The following is an 18,811-nucleotide window of genomic DNA, read 5'->3' as shown; positions in this document are numbered from 1 at the left end:
CAGTTTAAGAAAGTTATTCAGAGCTAAGCTGAGGGAGAGACCAGAGTGTTGGAGATGTAACGAGAATGATGTCACTCTGGTACACCTTTGGTGGTCCTGCTCAAAAGCGCAAGACCATTGGACAGCCATTCAGCCATTCATTAAATTGATCATTGGTCAGGATGTTCCATTCTGGGTGATCCCCTACCACTAACACGTCAGATGCAGATTGGATTCATACAGCTCTTATGCTGGGTAGGAAAATCATGTCTGCTGATTTGCCCCCAGTCAGCGTATGGTTCAGTTAACTGGGGACTGTAGCAGCATATGAGAAATTGTCTCTCAGCTTAACCCTTCTCAGATGTTGGAGCATCTGTGATTACATGACTGTGTGATGTGTTTGGATGTGTGTCTATTGCCAGTATGATGTTATGTATGTCACCTTTTATTTTAGTGTTTATTATTATTATTTTAATTATTATTTATTTGTCTCTTTTTTGTTATTTAAATTAGAGATTATACAATTTATGGCATTCTCATTTCTTGTTCTTGTATTGGTGTCATACTGTTTGCATTGAAAATGACAAAACGCATTTAGTCATAAAAAAATGGACTTGACTTCCAAAATGTGACTATTTGCTGTCTTTCCTTGTCATATATGACAATAAATTGAATATCTTAACATTTTAGGCTCTTAGATAAAACAAGCAAATTGAAAACATTACAACGTCCCAAAAAAGCACTTTTTTCATTATTTTCTAACATTTCATAGGATAAACAATTAATTGAGAAAATGATTGTTAATTGTACCCCTACTGACAAGTGAAATCAGCTGGCCTAGTGGAAGAATTTTGAAGGTGAATGTTAAGCAGAATTTCAGTTTAATACAGTTTTTAAAGTTTTGCAAAATTGTCACGTCTATCTACTTGGAAAACTAACCGAGAGAGTAATCTATTATTCAAACATAAATACATTTAACATCTGTATTATTTAATTGTACATCAATGTGTCAAAGATCATAAAGCTGCTTGTGAAACACACTGACACCATGAATGCAGCACACACACACACACACTCTCTCTCACTCACTCACACACACACACACACACACACACACACACACACACACACACACACACACACACACACACACACACACACACACACACAGAAAGACACAGACACGCATTTCCCTGAGGAGAAGTGGAAGAGATTAGCCGTGACCCCTCCTCCTCACCCTTTTCTTTTCATTTCCTCTATCTACCCAACGGGAAACAATTAACCACAATCACCTCCCCCTCTGCATGCATGCATTCACACACACACATACACACACACACACACACACACACACACACACAGTGTTATGTTCATTTCCTTACCCTTAACCTTCACTAATACACGGACTCTTAACCTAATCCTAATTGCATCTTTTAGCTTCAAACTCCTCTCAGCATGTGGTGCTGATTTGCTGTCAATTTGCCACTGTAAAAGCTCCACAGAGTGATGTGTTTTCTGTGAGGAACAGATGGGTAAAATATATTTATACTCATCCATATTTATCACTTTGAAAAGATGCAGCGTGCTGACTATTTCAACACTTGTGGTTTTGTTTATTATTCTAATTTCTAAAAAACATTGAAAAGATTATGTGAAACACAAGAAACATTTTTTTTCTGTTAATTTCGATGTAGTGAAGACAACCCCACTGAGTTTCTAGTTTGCACAATTCCGTCGGATGTATCTCGACCTGGAGACGGGCAGCAGTTCAGTTTTGGGTTTATATCAAAGGAAATAGCTGATGGGTGTAGTGCAGCTTGGGGGAGGTTAAGAATAAAATGACCCCATTTCAGCATCAGCAATAACAAAATGTCTTCAATTTGTGAAGCTTTGCCCTTACCTTTCTACCATGGTGAAGAACACACACTCCTTGTCACACACAGCAGATTGTAGCCTTACTGGGACAATAGGCTCTATTGTGGGAGCTGGCAAAGAGAAGCCAGGCAGGCTGCTAGGCGTTTGGCTGCTCTTGTGTGTGTGTGTGTGTGTGTGTGTGTGTCTGTGTGTGTGTGTGGATATGGGGGATAATAGCGCTACATGCCCTGAGCTGCCATCATTTCACTGGGAACAGAGTGTGAAAGAGAGGGAAAGGCAGTGACACACACATGCACAGACATCACACACACATACAAACACAGCATCGCTATCACACTGAGCCATATGCTGACCCCAGCCTCACTGCAGCTATCTCTGCCAATCAACTACTAGAGGGGATGTCCCACACACACACACACACACACGCATACACACAAACACACACACACTCACAGACAATAGCTCTAATCCTGAAAGTGAAACAAATACACATTCAACATAAACACCATGAAAAACACACACACACACACACACACGTGTAAATGGATAGATGATATACATTTGAAAATTCATGCACACAAACATACTCTTGCTGGCACTTTTTTTTGTGTGTGTGTGTGTGTGTGTGTATACGTGTGCAGTGGCTTAGTGTCTCTCCAACATTGTTCCCCAGAACCACAATCACCCAGGAGCAGATGGAGGACGTTCACAGCTTGCTCTTCCACACACACTAAACACCAACAGACATGTAAACCCTCACACACAGCAACACCTATCGCATAGAAATGTCGCTCAAACTCTCTCTGACACAGACACACACACACACACACACACACACACACACACACACACCATTATCAGATGGTAGAACAGCTGTAGCAGATCTAGCGAGGTAAACATCGGCCGAAGTGGTCACAAGACTGATTAATCTTTAATGTAACGTAGTAAACCTGGATTACACTTTTAAAAGTTTACAAAATATATGTTACGCTACATTTTTAAGTCAATTTATGTATTTTACTAAGGAGTACATATCAAACAAAATTCTCAAGTGTCTTATTTGGAAGTAAAATATAAACAGAAAACTAAATTACTGCATCATCGTGGACTGATCTCCATTCATACAATATGTCAATTTATTATTGCTCAACAGCTGATACAAGTTAATCTCTGTTTCGTGACATTCAATATAGTGTGATCAAAACAGCTGAACACTGTGGTTTTTAGCAAATATTACTCAAAAATAAATAAATAAATAAACACGGAGTATTTCCAGCAGCAGGATGGTGTATGTGAGATTGACTCAAAATAAACTACAATGTCCATGTTCATGGTAGTAAAGGAGTACGTCACCCAGAAGAATAAGATATATCAGGCTTTAGCTACACCTGGAATACTTGTTAGTGGGACCGATTCATAGTTGGTTTTGGATTTTTGACAATAGGAAAACACAGAATATAACCAGCCTGCCCTTTAAACATTTACATTCAATGTCTTGCAGGTGAAATTTTGTTTTCTAGTGCAAAAATAATTGTATGTTTCCATGTTGATATCACATCAGGTTACTTATCTTACTGGATGAATCAGCGCTGAGTGTTTGAATCTTACAATTACCTTCAAGGAGTGCCTTTGAGGTAAAAAGCTGGAATTTACCACTTTTCTGATATGATCTGTAAGTAGCATTAGGTTCAGGAACTCCACTGCCGCAAAAGGAATTGGTGACACCAATATATCACTCAGCAGTCTGCTCCTTCCTTTCATGTGGTCTAATCTATGAGTTAAGAAGGATTGATTCCACTGTGGTGGGCTACAGGAGGAATCCATCTTCCTCTACCTGGACCAAAGAGTACCAGTCATCAGAAGGTAGAGAAGTTTCAAAACACAGTGTTTTTTTTGCATTTCATTGTGATGATGTGTGAATACAGTGAGGGCAATATGGAGAGCAGCAGTATGTGTGTGTTGGGGTTGTCTTGGATTGCTTTTCTTGCTGCAATGAGCTGATACGTGAGATAGAGCTGTGCTTACACACAGCTGCCCCAGCAGCCTGGCACTCAGTGTACATGTGTGTGTGTGCGCTCTTGGATGGTTGTAGTCATGGTGAATGAAAGATCAGAGGGAGAGGGAAGGCAGATGGACCGCCCTAAGGGCCAGGAGAGAGAGAGAGAAAGAGGGAAAGAGAGAGAGAGTGGAAGGAGGGGGGATGAGGGAAGGGGAGAAAAAGAAAGAAGAAAAAAATGCCAGTTAACCACTGACACATTTAGCCCTGCCAACCTTCTTTCCATCCCTCTCTTTCCCCCCCATCCTGTCTGAGCCTCTCGCTGAGGATACCTGATGTTACAATGCAGCACTCACAATCACAAACAGAGAACACACGCACCACTTAAGAGGCACGCGAGGTTATCTAAGACTCACACTCTCAATGTGTCTTCTTCTCCAGGAATGTCTCATCTCATTTACAACAAAAAGGCCAACACTATGTATTATACTGACCTCTGTTACTGCTCGCTTAGTCTTAAATCTGGTAGTTATGGTACCAGATCACAAACCCGGCAAAGTCAGTCTTGATGCAGTAAGGCTTATAAAATATAACTTATTCACATATGTTCTATCATGTGACTGTTGGGCTGCTCTGTGTCTGTATTTGTGTTTCTTTGTGTGTATGAATTGTGTGACTTTCAATGCGCTAAGGTCTCCTTAACGCTCTGAACGAGACAACACAACCAGCAGGCGTTCCTGAAAACAGCCCTGTGTTAAAACATGGCCGGGGGCTGCACTGTGGTGAGGGTGTTTTGCTTCAGGTAGCACTAAGATCCATGAATTAGAGGGATTATAAGACACCGAAACACTGCGCAGCTGTTTATAATGATATGAGACAGAATTTTACAACTTACAGAATTATCACGGCAGGAGTGATTTTATCTTTTGTTGTAACAATCGTGAGCAGTCATCTGCCTGGAATGTTGGCCGCCAGTTGGCCACCGCAACGCCTTGCTGAATGATGTCATGTTGTGGCAAAAGTTGAGCCGCGTTCAACTTGCTGGAGCTCTCAGAATGCCCTCAGAATTAGGGGGGCTGTATTCTTTCACGCAGGACTAAAGTAGATCTGAATGTGTCCTTTTATTGAATTGTATCGTCCCAAACATTCATTTATTCTTATTCTCTAACTCTCCGGTTGTTAAGCATCATTATGACGTCATGACATTACAGCTTCTCTCAGATCTCTACAGCTTAGAGTTAAGGACATTGAGAATGAGCAGAAAACAAGCAGGGGGGGGAAGCAGAAAAGCTCCGAAAGACTGAATGAAAAAGGAAAAGTAAAGAAATCTGAGAAAGAGGAAAACCAGACAATTCAATAGAGATAAAGGGAGAGAGAGAGAGATGTACCGAGATAGGGAGAGGGTAGTTAGAGAGACAGAAGAGAAAATACAGGGACTGAATTAAAAAGGGAGACAGAGAAATGATGACGAGGGGACAGAGTGACACAAGACAGGAGCAGGGAAAAAAAAACGAGAGCACAAGACATGTAGGGAAGTTAAGGCAGAGCTACAGAGCCAGAGAGATAAGAGGGAGAAAAGGAAAGAAAAAAAAAAAGTGACAGAAGTAGAGGGCAGAGAAGGGAGGGAGAGGTGGAGAGACAGAAGAGGAGAGAGGTGTGTGTAGCAGAGAGATGGGGAGTCAATAATGACTGATTACTGTAATTCAGCCTGTCAGAGACATCGACCTGCTGCTACCACCAATCAATACACACCAGGACATAAGCAGACACACAAACACCTCCCAACGAGCATGCGCAACACATGTGTGTCATTAGGACCATGTACACGGTCACACACACACACACACACAGGCTGTACACATGTTTACATGTCTGCACACTTGCCCGAGATTGCTGGAGTCACACAAAAGCACGCACAAACTGATACGCAGACATGAACACACGCAAGAAGATACATGTGCGCGCGCTCTCTCTCTCTCTCTCTCACACAAACACAAAGGAGTCAGGGGGTGTTAGCTACGAGCTACAGCCCCACACTGAGCCTAACAATCTCTCTGTCTCTGTCTCACTGGGTGGACGTGACAAAGCAAAATGGCTTCTTCAACCTCCCCCTTCCCCCTCCTCCTCTTCTACCCACGCACCTTCCACCTTCTTGGCTACCATCACCACCTCTACCACTCGCATTATCTCTCTGAAAAGAAGAGAAGAGAAAGGATGAACGAGCGAAGAGAGGGGAAAAAAGAGGGAGAAAGACGAGGGTTGAGAGAGGATTAAAGGGGAGAAAGTCGGATGTGAAGAAGCGAAAGAACAGAGATGAAGGACAAGAAGGAAAAATGAGAGTAAAGGGACATAAGAGAACAGTGGAGGAGGGATGGGAGAAAGGGATGAGGGGGGGGAAACGTGAAAAAGGAAAAAGACGGAGCAGATGTAGGTGGCAGGACACCAAGATGAGATACAAGGGAGATGACAAGAAAAGGAGGGAGTCAAGGATAAGAGACAAAAGAAAAGAGTGGGGGTTGTATTATATCAGTGGCTATTTTAGTTGTGACTGCGTGGCTACCTGTTGCAGCTGCCGTCCTATCCTTGACTGGAGACGGCTAACCATCTTCTAATAGGTTTTATCCCTCCAGGTGCTATTTAGCCTATGTTCTTCTGACGCTGGCAGCTATCAATCCTTGTTGGTTTGGTCTATGTGGTGGCTAAGCTTGCCGGGGATGCCGTAGATAAATACAGCCCTTATCCTGTGCTGCAGCATTAGCTGATGAGCTGTTTTTCCACCCCAGTGTGGTCCCGCTGTGATAATTTATGCTGGTTATTTCTACTGCCCCCTTTTTTGCTGTGTTCCCTTCACTCATTTCACACAGCCCGTACACCGGTTCCATGATGAAACTAAGCTTCGCAGCATATCATTTTAAATCCACTGACACCTTTCACTTAGAAACTTGTTGAGAACACGCTAGTGATAACGAGACAGAAGGGTTTTATATAAAATAATTCCATGAGACTTAATTGGTAAAGTGACTTGAAAGCGTGAATGCTCAAGATGACGACATCCTCTGCTAAATTTAGCTTCTTGCTTTCAACCAAAACTTTTAAAATCAAAACTTGAATTTATCTTAGATATGAGGAGCAAGAGGTGCGAAGAAAAGAAGAAAAGAAGAGACAGACAGGAAGACAGTATGATTAGGGAATCAAACTGCTTTAAGTGCTGCTTAGAGGAAATTCCAATGATCAGTTAGTGGCTCAGTTTGGCTCAACAGGGGACACTGTCACCTCAAAATAGTTTGTGTGTGTGTGTGTGTGTGTCTCTGTACTTGCATTGCTGCACTTCTAAAATACTTGTGTCCATGCAAGTGTAACCATCCGTCTGTGTTTGTTAGAATTAAGCGGGGATACATGTCTGTATTTGTACGTGCGTGTCTGTGTGAGAGCAGAGAGCAAAGCCCCTCATTTAGAAACAGCGTTAGAGAGAGAGAGTCATCGATAAGTATTGACCGCTGGGCTTGTTCCAACCAAACTACCATCGCATCGGATCAAGCAGACAGACTGTATACACACCTGTCTATCTGTTTGGCTCTCTCTCCTGCACACACACACGCACGCACACGCACGCACTCCATCCCAACTTTGTCTGCCTGGCCGTGCACGACAAACACACACACACACATTTGATACAGCACTTCAGACTCAACTAAATACACCCCCTATCACACTGGCACTTATATTCTGAAAGCCAAACACCACTGGACATTGATTTGCTATTCTTAACACTTGAGCTGAGTGATAACCGACACTCTCACTCACACATACATGTGCAAGGATTTCAACAGGCTTCACGATGGCTTATATATATTTCAACAAGTTCAAGTAAGTAAGATGAGCCTTCAAACTATTTAAAGAGTTGACCATGAGGTGTTAGCATGGGGATGGAAACTCAGGCAATGACCTAAAAAGTGAAAGATTATGTTTTTCAACACAACCAGTCATGTGTGGACTAATGTGCTGAAATGGTTTCCATGGTAAGTATTTAGACTGCAGAAAAAGACAAAAAAAATACAGTATAAAGAAAGGACTCCCAATATTAATAATGTGTTTCTTCATATTGTAGTTACTGGAATATCGCCAGCATTCTGAACTGGCAGTGACCACAGTGCTGTTATCTGGTCTTCAGTTAAATATTTTGATTGAAGGTGTTGTTCTTGTCACCATGGAAGTGTAGAAATAAGGATGACTTACCTCTCACTTCTGATCCTGATTTTGCATATTTAGCTTTTTAAAAGGATACAAGTTCTGGTATAGAGGAATGAGTGATTTGAGAGCTCGACTGGCGTTGATAGCTGTGGCTCTGACCATGGTGGGCAAAATCTTCATGTCCACTATGGCACCGTCAAACAATGGACCGAAGAATGGCACCTATAGAGACGCACACATTAGACAGAACAAATCACTCCGTTCAATCACTGCCTATGGAAGTACCTCAAAGAAAGGAAATACTATGTATTTTTGTGAAATAGAATCATCTATGGGAGTCATTGTGGTTTTAGTGAACCAAGCCTGACGAGTAATGACTGACATGACAGTTTTTTTTATGATATACTATTTGATTCAGGCTATGGTTTTCTGGCATAATTCAATACTTTGCTTGTGGAATCCACCAAAGAGAATAATGTCAGGCTTTTTATTGAATTAATTTGGAGACCAGGTCTCTGAGCCATGCACTCTATGACCGAATACAGTGCTTTCAGGACGACAACACAGAGAATATCTTATCTAACTTGTTTTTGGATTCATGGTAATTCAATATTTTTGCTTGTAGAATGAATGAAACAGAATAAGGTTATGTTATTAGTGCTGTGGTATCTATGTCATACAGAAAAAAGCAGCATTTTATTGTGTTTGGTCTTGCTTGAAATAGAGTTATGCTATCAGTGCTGTGGTATTAATGTCTGTGTGTTTTAGACTGATACACTATCCAGAGCAACAAGACTGAGGGCAAGACTCTCTCTAGGATTGTTAGACACGCTGGATGCATATCTGTGTAGTCCGGTACGTATCGCACACACAAATGCGAACATATACAAAAGTATACAATTATGAACTGAAACACAAATAGAAATTCTGAAAACCAAGATTAAAGTAATTTCCATATAACTCTACAAATGAAAAAGTGTAAAATAATGCAACCCATTGTGTGATTATAAAAGTTAAATTTGGATGACTGATTGGTCTTTCCTGTATGGAAGAGAAGAAAGGGTTTAGTCATTTAAATTTAAGAGGCAACTGAAGACCTCATTCTGAAATGTATCCACTTCTAAATAAATGTAGTTGAAAATTAAATATAGCTGAATTTATAGCAGTGCAATATTTCCCTCTTTCCAATCAGCAATTTTAAGTTTTATTGATTTAAAAAATTCCTCCTGTTTTAAATTTCACCGATTCAGACCAGAACTTTTCTTTCTTAGATCACATGACTGACAGACTGTAACTTGATAGGACATTAATTCCATTCAGGCATTTTTTTTTTTTACCAATGTAAAGATTCTGAATAAACACACAAAATATTGGTAACTGGCAGTTTGAGTCCATTACATCATCCTTCATAAATTTGTATCAGTGCCGTGATGAAGAACACTGTTTTTACCTCAGGTTTTTTTAGGATATGGATGGAATACATGTGGTTCTTCATGGGGTAGATGATGATAAGCACATCTCCAAACTCGGTGGGGATGATCCCTCGACGGTAGTCTCTGGAATGTTCCGACCAAACGATGTGGACCTCGTCATTACCCAGGTGTCTAAGCTGGAGGGGGGGAACAGTAAAGAAATTTAATACTAGAATCCAAACAAGAATAAACATCTAGCATTTTTCTTTTTGCAGCACAAACAATACAATAACTAAGTCAATGCAAACCACACATACACACACAAACAGAAGAGGGTCTCACACAATGAGCCAGATAGGCTGTATCCATCATAAACCCAAGGCTTTTGATTTTGTGTATGTGTGTATGTGCTATAGATGGCCCTGGGGTGATGGAGTGAATGTGTGAAGATGGCGAGTGGACAAGAAGACGGAGTGAAGCTCCGGAAAGATGGAGTATAGGCTGGAAGACAGATGGGATCAAGTCTGATGCTGTGTGACGACGTGTGTGTGTGTGTGTGTGTGTGTGTGTGTGTGTGTGTGTGTGTGGTTCACATTCATTCAGTGGGCTACGGTCAGGGCTGGTGACAGCTTTGTCATTAACCTTGATGTCTGCCAAAATACACACACACACACACACCACCCTCCCACACAGAAGTCTCTCTACTTGTCTTTCACGTGGCTGTCGTTCTTGGCCTCGGCCCTGAGATGAATGCATTTCCTTTTTAAACGTGTGTTTAACTAGAATCACTTGTGTTCGTCCTCTGTGAAGGATTTCTGTATGAGATATTAGTTAACCCAAAAAGCTATGTCACGATCCGTATTTGACTAGACGGTGTATCAGGATGTGGTTAAATTGAATGTAATTTTGTTTGTAAATACACTCGACTCACGTATGCCTGAGGTATAAGGATGCTTGAAGAACTTAAGCTTGACTTATTCATCGTGTTTGGGAGTGACTTCACCCACTTGCCATAATGACATTACTTGAATTTACCTGACTGTGTTGAGTTATAGGTTTAATTAACCTGATATTTTCTAGTGATACATTAAGTTGATATATTAAGCAGACTTTGCAAAACACATAAGAAATACAGATGAATAAATCTTTTAGGAGGCACTTCCCTCTGACGTCGTCTGCAAGACACACAACTCACGGAGATATGAAGAACTGATGGGCTCTGCCATTATCACATTTGGAGAGTGAGAGTTATGAGCTTCAGGCTGTATTTTTGGGTGTTTTAGGTGACACGGTCTAATAAGGCTAATAAGTGGAGTCTTACTGTCTGATGCGCTGCTCTGTGCCGCATCACTTCTTAAAAAAAAAAAAGAAAAAAGTCCTATTATTAAGATCAGAATGATGTCATCTATAAATCCAGCATCACTTGGCGTAACGCGGCTTTTTTAATCATTTTAATTATGTTTCAAGCAGATGTGGTATGAGTAGGGACCAGCACACACAGCAAAGAGTGAAAACTGGACAAATGCCCTGCAATGGACTAAACTCACGCTGCACTGTGTGTTTGTGTGTGTGGCATGAGGATGGATGATAAATGCCTGCCAGTATGGACATGTGTATATCTGTCGGTTTAACCTCTTTGTGGACACATTTGTCAGACTGACTGTGTGTGTGCGCGTGTGTGTAATCGAGTGTGTGCTTCTGTGTCCAACGTTAATACAAATTTATAGTCTTGTGGTTATTTGAGCAGACTGATGTGAATAAAACCCTTTGTGGATGTGTGTTTGTGTCAAGTTAAACAGGTTTATAGTGTGTGTGTGTGTGTGTGTGTGTGTGTGTGTGTGTATGTGAGTATGTATGTTTTATGGGGCCATCAGCTGATCAGAGAGAATGATGGTGTCGGACCAGGCGCTGATAATCCAATCAGGAGCCTGCAGCGACGTGAAAGGCTGAGAAGCAGGAAGTATGATCTGATTAAAGGGACATTATGGCCATGTGTAGAGCGCCCAGTGCCTGGGGGCTGACAGGTGTGCACAAATGCACGCACGCACGCACAAACACAGACACACACAGACACACACACACACACACACAGAGTTGTGTTTCCATCACTTCAGAGGACATTACATTGACTTAAATTCATTTCCTGGAGACTTATCTTAACCTTAACTATAACCACCACATGCCTAACCCTAACCTTAACATAACCCTAAAAAACTAAGTCTTCACCCTGAAATTAATGATTTACCTTAAGGGGACTTGCTTTTTGTCCCCATAAGTGAGGCAAGTCCCCACAACATGACTGTGTAAACAAACAGATTCACATCCAAACAACATGTGGAATACCTGGAACCATACACCACACTCACTCACTCACTCACTCACACACTCACTCACTCACTCACTCACTCACTCACTCACTCACTCACACACTCAGTCACACACTCAGTCACACACTCACTCACTCACTCACACACTCAGTCACACACACACACACACACACACACACACACACAATCCTAGGTCACTTTTGGGGACATTACATAGATTTACATTCATTTCCTGGAGACTTACCCTAACACTGACCATAACCACTGACCCAAAAACCAGCGTTTTACCAACAGGGGAAATGGCTTTTGTCCCTAATTGGACAAGCCATCCACAGTCAACTGGTCTTAAGTCTGAAATTTGTCCCCGAAATAACCTGACAGACACACACACACACACACACACACACACACTAAACCTGCCTGCCAAGACACTGATACAACACCAGACAAATACAGACGCGACTACTACAAAGAGTTATTGGAAACACTGACATCAACAGATTGGTGTGTGTGTGTGTGTGAAGCAACCTATGCTCAATTTTCAATGTCATTCTCAGGCAAAGAAAGAGAGGAGGAGGAGGAAGAGGAGGGAAAAGGGAAGGACAGAGGGAAGAGGAGCAGTAAGGGTTTTTTCTCCTCCTTTCCTGTCATTGCACATCTCCCCTGTCCCCACCTCAGGAAATAAAGGGAAATTAGAGCAACAACAATAAATGTCATTATTACTAATTACTCCATCTTCCACACCACACACACACACATTGTAGTTTGAGAGAGAGCGATAGATAGTGGATAGACAATGCATAATGTAGAGAGCCTGACTATCAAACCATTTTGAAATGTCACAGTGTTTGTGTGTGTGGGTTGTTCCGACTCACCCGGCAACAAACATGCAATTAGATGCGCTTCCATTATCTGGATGAAAGAGAGTGAACACTGGGAACTACTGTACTACAGATGCTGTGGGTGTGTGTGTTACCTTCTTGGTGAGGTTGTGGTCTTGGTCGTGGGGCATGCGGGTGGACACGTGGTAGATGACCTCAGTGGTGGAGGTGGCGTAGTATGGTGTGGTCTGGCCTGTGCTGCGATTCCTCTGGAGACCTCCCATGAAGCCACAGTGAGTGGTGAGGTCCACCTACACACACACACACACACACACACATCATAAGACATGCAGAAAACATTAAAAATAATAACTCATTTTATAGCCTTTGGTACCATGAAATTTGAAATGAAAAAATGTGGAAACATGTTTTAAGCAAATTGAAAAACGTTGGTATATTTATCATGAAATCATTACTTGCAGATCAGATTATTTGTTACAGTTCAAGGAAACAATGTGAGAAAAAAAATGCAGAGTTTCCTCTGTTGACAATGGGAGCAATGTCTGAAAAAGACAAATGATGTGAGCACATTTTCTTACCTCCCAGCCCAGTCCAGAGACAAAGTCTTCATAGGCCTGGCTGCCTGCTGTGTTGGTTAGTATGGAGTGTTTGTCTTCTTGGCCTTCAGCCACATAAAACACTGCTATTTTATGAGTCTCACGGCTAGAGGAGAATGAAGGAAAATAATCATGAACAAAAAGACAAGTAAGGAGAGGAGATTTGTTAAATCAGTATCATTTATTTCAGCGATCTCTAAAAGTACAATCCTTCACCGGGGTTTTGTCTAAATACTCCCCCTTAATCCTGCTAGTTTCAGAGATGCTCCCAATGGCTTACTGAAGTGGCTTTACAAAAAAAAAAGCTTACAAGAGGTAGTAAAGGGACAGTTGTTCCCCTTCTTGTGTTTTAACAGGGAAGGTGAATCACGCTTTATTGATCAAAAGTTGCTCATTTCAGTCTTTGTATTTTTGCAATTGAATTTAAATTTAGAAAGCAACTAATTTGTCAAAACACTTTAAGGATAAAAGGACTGCTGAATTCTACTTATAGCAGAAAGAAAGAGGGAATAAAAGAGGGAATTGTGAAGAAGTAAAGAACATTCAAACTAGAAACAAGCTAAAAGCTGAATGTAAAGATGGAACAGAGGAGATGAGGGAGGAATGCAGTAAAGTATATTTTCTCACCACTGCCGTGAGTCCAGGTTCTTCAGCTCTCTCAGTAACTTCTCGTTCTTCCTCAACAAATGAAAGTTACTCCTGCCAGACACACACAAAAACACACACACACACACACAGGTTAAGAATCATTATCCAAAGTTATGAATAAACCTTCCTCTCTATCTGGCTAATACAGGTACCTAATTGGCTGGTAGCCTGTTTTTGTCACTGTTTCCTGGAAAAAAAACAAAAACAAAACACCAATCCCGTGCCAACTAATGAGACAGGAAGTAGAGTTGGCAGGACTTCTGGTGAAAATGACTAAAATAAAGCTCAGGATTAAGAAAAGGAAAAGAAAAACAATACAAACAAGACTGTATTCAGCAGGTAATGTTGGAAATTTTCATACAAATGCTTAAATCCTTATGAACCTGAATATAGTTTAGTATTAAATTCTTATCACATTAGTTTTGCATAGAGAAAAACATTTTATTACTAAAAAGTAGACTAACTACACACTGAACAACAACACTGACACCAACATGAGGATGATTCACCAAACAGCTTTTCAGTCAATAAAATATAAGGTTTCATAAGAGCTTAATTTTATTTCAATTCTGAAACTTCCAGCATGTTAAAAAACACGGCATATAAATACTCTGTATAGAAACACTTCATCAAAAGGTTATCAGGTGAAACTCTCTTTTGATAAGAAAACACTGAACTCCAAAGGATGTTGCCATGACTTCTGAACCGTATATTTTGCTTGTTGATAATAAATGTAACCGACTGGTAAACTCCTGAAGAGTAAGGCAGACTGGATGTTCTGATGGCTTTGTAAAAAAAAAACCAACAAAAAAACAACTCAGCTAAGTCCACCATTTGTCAGATGAAACTTTTACATTTGAATAGCATAGAAAAAGAGATGGATAAACATTTTAAAAAGGATGAATATGGAAGGTTTAGAGAGCACAAGCATCCTTCAATTACAGCATGAAGAACATTAAGTCTATGTTGCTAAATAACCAAATTTTTCTGTTTACAGGGTCTGTGTGTGTATTAAAGAGAGATGCTCTCTCTAATCAAAGCCTAAATTTTATGCACACTGCAGATCATGTTGGTAAAGCATAGAAAGATATACTGTAGCATGCACTGTTTTGGAGTAACTTTCTGTTGCATCTTCTTATAAACAATATCTTCAATATATACCTGAGGGATAGTGTCAAAAACAAGGCCAAACTCCTCAGAATAGTCAAACTTGGCAGTGCAATATCACCATGACAAAGCAGCTGAACGAATGACAGACAAAATCTCGCATGATTCATGCCATCCCCTGAATCATCACTTTCAGCTCCTGCCTTCAGGGAGACTGTACGGAGTCTCCTGTGCAAAGAAAAATATCTATAAAAAAAAAAAAAAAAGTCACACTTGCCATACATCTGTTAAACCAGTAAATAACAGACATGCCAATATTGTTTAGTTTTGTATAAAAGCTCCTCTCTGAAATATGCATTACTGGGTGTTATTATTACTGTCTTATTATTATTTCACAAAAGCATCAACACCTCATACTGACCGAAACCAGTGTTATCACCACCTTCAGAGCCTATATAGAAAAGGCTAAGGCCCTATTTTTTAAACCAAAACAAAAGCCTTTTATACAGACTAACTAGTTCAGGAACCGTTCAAAATCACCAGCCACCAACCTCAGCACCGCTGATATAAAACCAAGACTCGAGCGGTGAAGCTTGGAGTGGACTCATAATGACACATCATTCTTTTCTCTCTTAGAGAGCGAGAAAAAAAAAAAAAGGGAGAAAGAGCAGGAGATAAAGAGAGAGAGAGAGACAGCAATTTGCTCTTTATTAAACTGATACTTGGTAATGGCCTCATTCTCTGCTCTCAAAGACTCCATTTACACCCTGGATTATAGGGAAAAGCATAAAAGGGGACACACACATGCACGCACACGGGAGACTGTCAGTATCTTAGTGTCTGTAATGCCCCATATGAATACCTGGAGAGACATAAGGGGACAATAACAGATGATTAGACAATCTCTCCTTATCTTTCTTTCTCTTCTTTTCTGACATCCTACAAATTTATTGAGCCTTCTCATTTCCTTGTTCTCTCCCGCATTCACTCACTTATTATGTCTTCATTTCTTTTTTTTTTTTGTTTTTCCGTTCTCTCTCTACATCTGCACGTGTCGTATTCATCCTGTTTTCTGATTTGCCATTTCTCCCCCAATCATTCTCTTCTTCAACTACTGCCTTTTATTCTAACTCTAAATGGGTTGAGTTTGATCAATAGAGTACTATGCTCATTATAACACTCTCTTACACACACACACACACACACACACAATGTGTTAAGAAGTCTATTGTGCAAGCTGAATACAGACGGTGTAATTCCCTGGATAAAGTATAAAGAGCAATGAGTGTCCATTAGCTGGCCAGACACATTTAAAGTGATACCTTGACATTGTGTGTTCTCGCCCAGAGTCATTGAGAAGATGAAATGCTGCTCCATTTGAATGGAAAGACGTGATGTCTAATTAGCACAAAATACTTTCTTGAATTCGAAATTTTTGTCTCATTAGCATAAAACAAGCATTTGGTTTGTTCGAGGTGAGACAAAAACAAATAAAGATTCCTGCACCAAATATGTCCTACAGCAACCTGAAAAACAGCCTCATGGTAGAAAACTCATTAGTAATTTCTCTTTAAACAGAAAATGTGCAAAGGCAGTAAATTCAGCTTTATTTTTTTATTTTATTTTTAGTGATAATTTTGCTTATAGATTGTGGTGCAATATGTGAACAGCGGAGTTTCTTAAATTATAGAAAGGCTCCATGATGCAAGCAAGGGTAACTTGAAGCATATTTGCTCTATATGCTGCAAACAGAAGCAAAGACACATCTGCTTCCATTGAGAATGTTTCAATTGGTTTCTGATAAATTTGGAACCTGTTCTCGACACCAAACCCTAACTTTAAGGCTAAGACTAGCAGGCCATTATTATAAGCTGATATCACAGATATCAGCATCTGCATGTATTTCATGTTGGCTGATATGCCAAAAAAAAAACAAAAACAACAACAACAAAACAACACAGTACATGTGTGTTTCATAGTCTGCAGTTTTATAGGTTACATTTTTATGTATTCAAAATGTGCTGTTTATTGTTCAACTGTAAAATACCCTGCCAAATGATAACCAAACTCCAGGGATCCTTGTCAGAATAAGTGAAAGACTTTGTGTGTTCAGGTATATAACTGTCTGTGTCTGGTCTCACCTCTTCTCCCAGGAGTTGAGTCCCAGTATGTTGATCAATAGTCTACAGTAGTAGAAGGCTGACTGTGGTGTCTGGGTCTCTGGTTCAGGCTGCTGCACCGCTCTCATGTTCAACTCCTCACCTCTCTGGAACACACATTTCAGTTTAATGCAAAAAAACTTAATGGCTTACAAATATAAAACAAATGAAAAAAAAGAATAATGCTTAATAGAAAGCAGTTCTCTTGGATGTGTGTCTGTATAATGTTTTTATTGCCATCAACTCAGTGCAGTTTTTTCCTTAAGAATGATATATACAGTAGCTATCACAAAAGAAAAAAGATCCTCGTTATAAGCCAGCTAATGCATCAATCTTTTTTTATATTTTATAGACCGAACAACTAACTGATTAATTAAGAAAATAATCAACAGATTCATGAATAATGATTCAAATGACTAAACTCATACTGTTCATATGAATATGGACATTACGCACATGAAGGACAAACTCTCGCTCGGCGGCGCTCTGCTTCAGGATGGCATTGATCACATCGTTCTCCTGCTTTTCTGACACACATGCTGGAGGAGGGGCTGGGATGTTGAGCGGCATGCCTGGGGGACCAATCAGGACACAAAGTTACTGTAGCTGTTAAGTTGTTGTTGTTGTTTGTTGTCAGGATTGTGTTTGCTATCTTTACAACTTCAGGACAAGAGTTAGACTGATATATAATGGTAGAAGAGGACACTGGTGTCCGTCTCAGATATGACGCAGGATCCCCTGTTTTATTGAACCAACTGGGGGACATCAGTCTGTAAAATATTAATTGAAACTGACTTAAGGAGCTACTAACATACTTTGACTTTGTGTGCGTGTGTTTACCTGCCCTCTGAAGACATTCTGGACTCGAGTATCCCAGATACTGCAGCATTTCATCCAGTGCATCGTCTCCTTCCCTCAGCGAATCCCATGCTGGCACCGCCTCCCGACACACACGTTTAGCCAATGGTGGCGCTAGAAGCTGTTCCAAGCATGGCTCTCCTCTATCCCCGTCCGCATCCATTCTATGCTCCATCTTCCCCTCCTCCTGCTCCTCCTCTTCTTCTTCTCCTCCTCTTCGCTCTCCCCTCTCCTCCTCACTGACTTTCCTCTCCTCTCCTTCCTCATCTCCGTCTCCCTCAAACTCTTGCCTTTCACCCTCCATCCCTCTTCCTCCCTCCTCAGACTCCCTTTCCTCCGGCCTGTCTTCCTCGCTGTCTTTTCTCTCCACACCCATCTTTTTCGTTGGACCACCTGGTGGGGTGCGTAAATGAAGATTCGCACTGTGAGGTGATTGTGTGTGTGTCAGAAGTGTGTGTGCTGGGCTGCTTGGGGAACATGGCGGGGGCCCGTAGAGGACGGCAGAGTCCCAGGAGTGCTTTCCAGCCACATCTCGGATGATGACACGAACACAGGCGGGAGCAGAGGACAAACCAGCTGTCATTCCACCTCCTGGTACACCAGACTCTGACCGGATCTGAGTAATAGAGAAAAAGACGAATGAAACACTGAATACACATTAGAAAAATCACTCTAATACTAAGTTACTGACTCTTCCACACAATCCACATCTCAATTGTCTTAGTGTAACTTAATACCAAGTTAAAAAGTAATGTTTTCTTGCTGAAAAGTCTTTTGTGATTGGAAGTGTGCTCTGTTGCACCTGTAACCACGCCCAGCAG

At 40.9% G+C, this 18,811-nt stretch overlaps 1 protein-coding gene across 3 annotated transcripts in view; it reads right to left on the bottom strand.

The window, feature by feature from the left end:
* The window catches only part of ralgapa1 (Ral GTPase activating protein catalytic subunit alpha 1), a 70,545-nt gene that overhangs the window by 18,587 nt on the left and 33,147 nt on the right, over nt 1-18,811 (bottom strand). For all 3 annotated transcript variants that reach the window (XM_042389473.1, XM_042389475.1, XM_042389474.1), the window contains exons 36-43: nt 17,973-18,606; nt 17,589-17,704; nt 17,115-17,239; nt 13,846-13,917; nt 13,201-13,324; nt 12,757-12,912; nt 9,492-9,650; nt 8,136-8,263 (exon numbers count right to left, since the gene is read on the bottom strand). In XM_042389473.1, the coding sequence (XP_042245407.1) occupies nt 8,136-8,263; nt 9,492-9,650; nt 12,757-12,912; nt 13,201-13,324; nt 13,846-13,917; nt 17,115-17,239; nt 17,589-17,704; nt 17,973-18,606 (1,514 nt within the window). The remainder of the gene's footprint in view (nt 1-8,135; nt 8,264-9,491; nt 9,651-12,756; nt 12,913-13,200; nt 13,325-13,845; nt 13,918-17,114; nt 17,240-17,588; nt 17,705-17,972; nt 18,607-18,811) is intronic.

Source organism: Thunnus maccoyii, chromosome 16 (assembly GCF_910596095.1).
Source record: "Thunnus maccoyii chromosome 16, fThuMac1.1, whole genome shotgun sequence".
NCBI lineage: Eukaryota > Metazoa > Chordata > Actinopteri > Scombriformes > Scombridae > Thunnus > Thunnus maccoyii.
The sequence above is the reverse complement of the archived record's forward strand: the minus strand, read 5'-3'. Positions and strand labels throughout refer to the sequence as shown.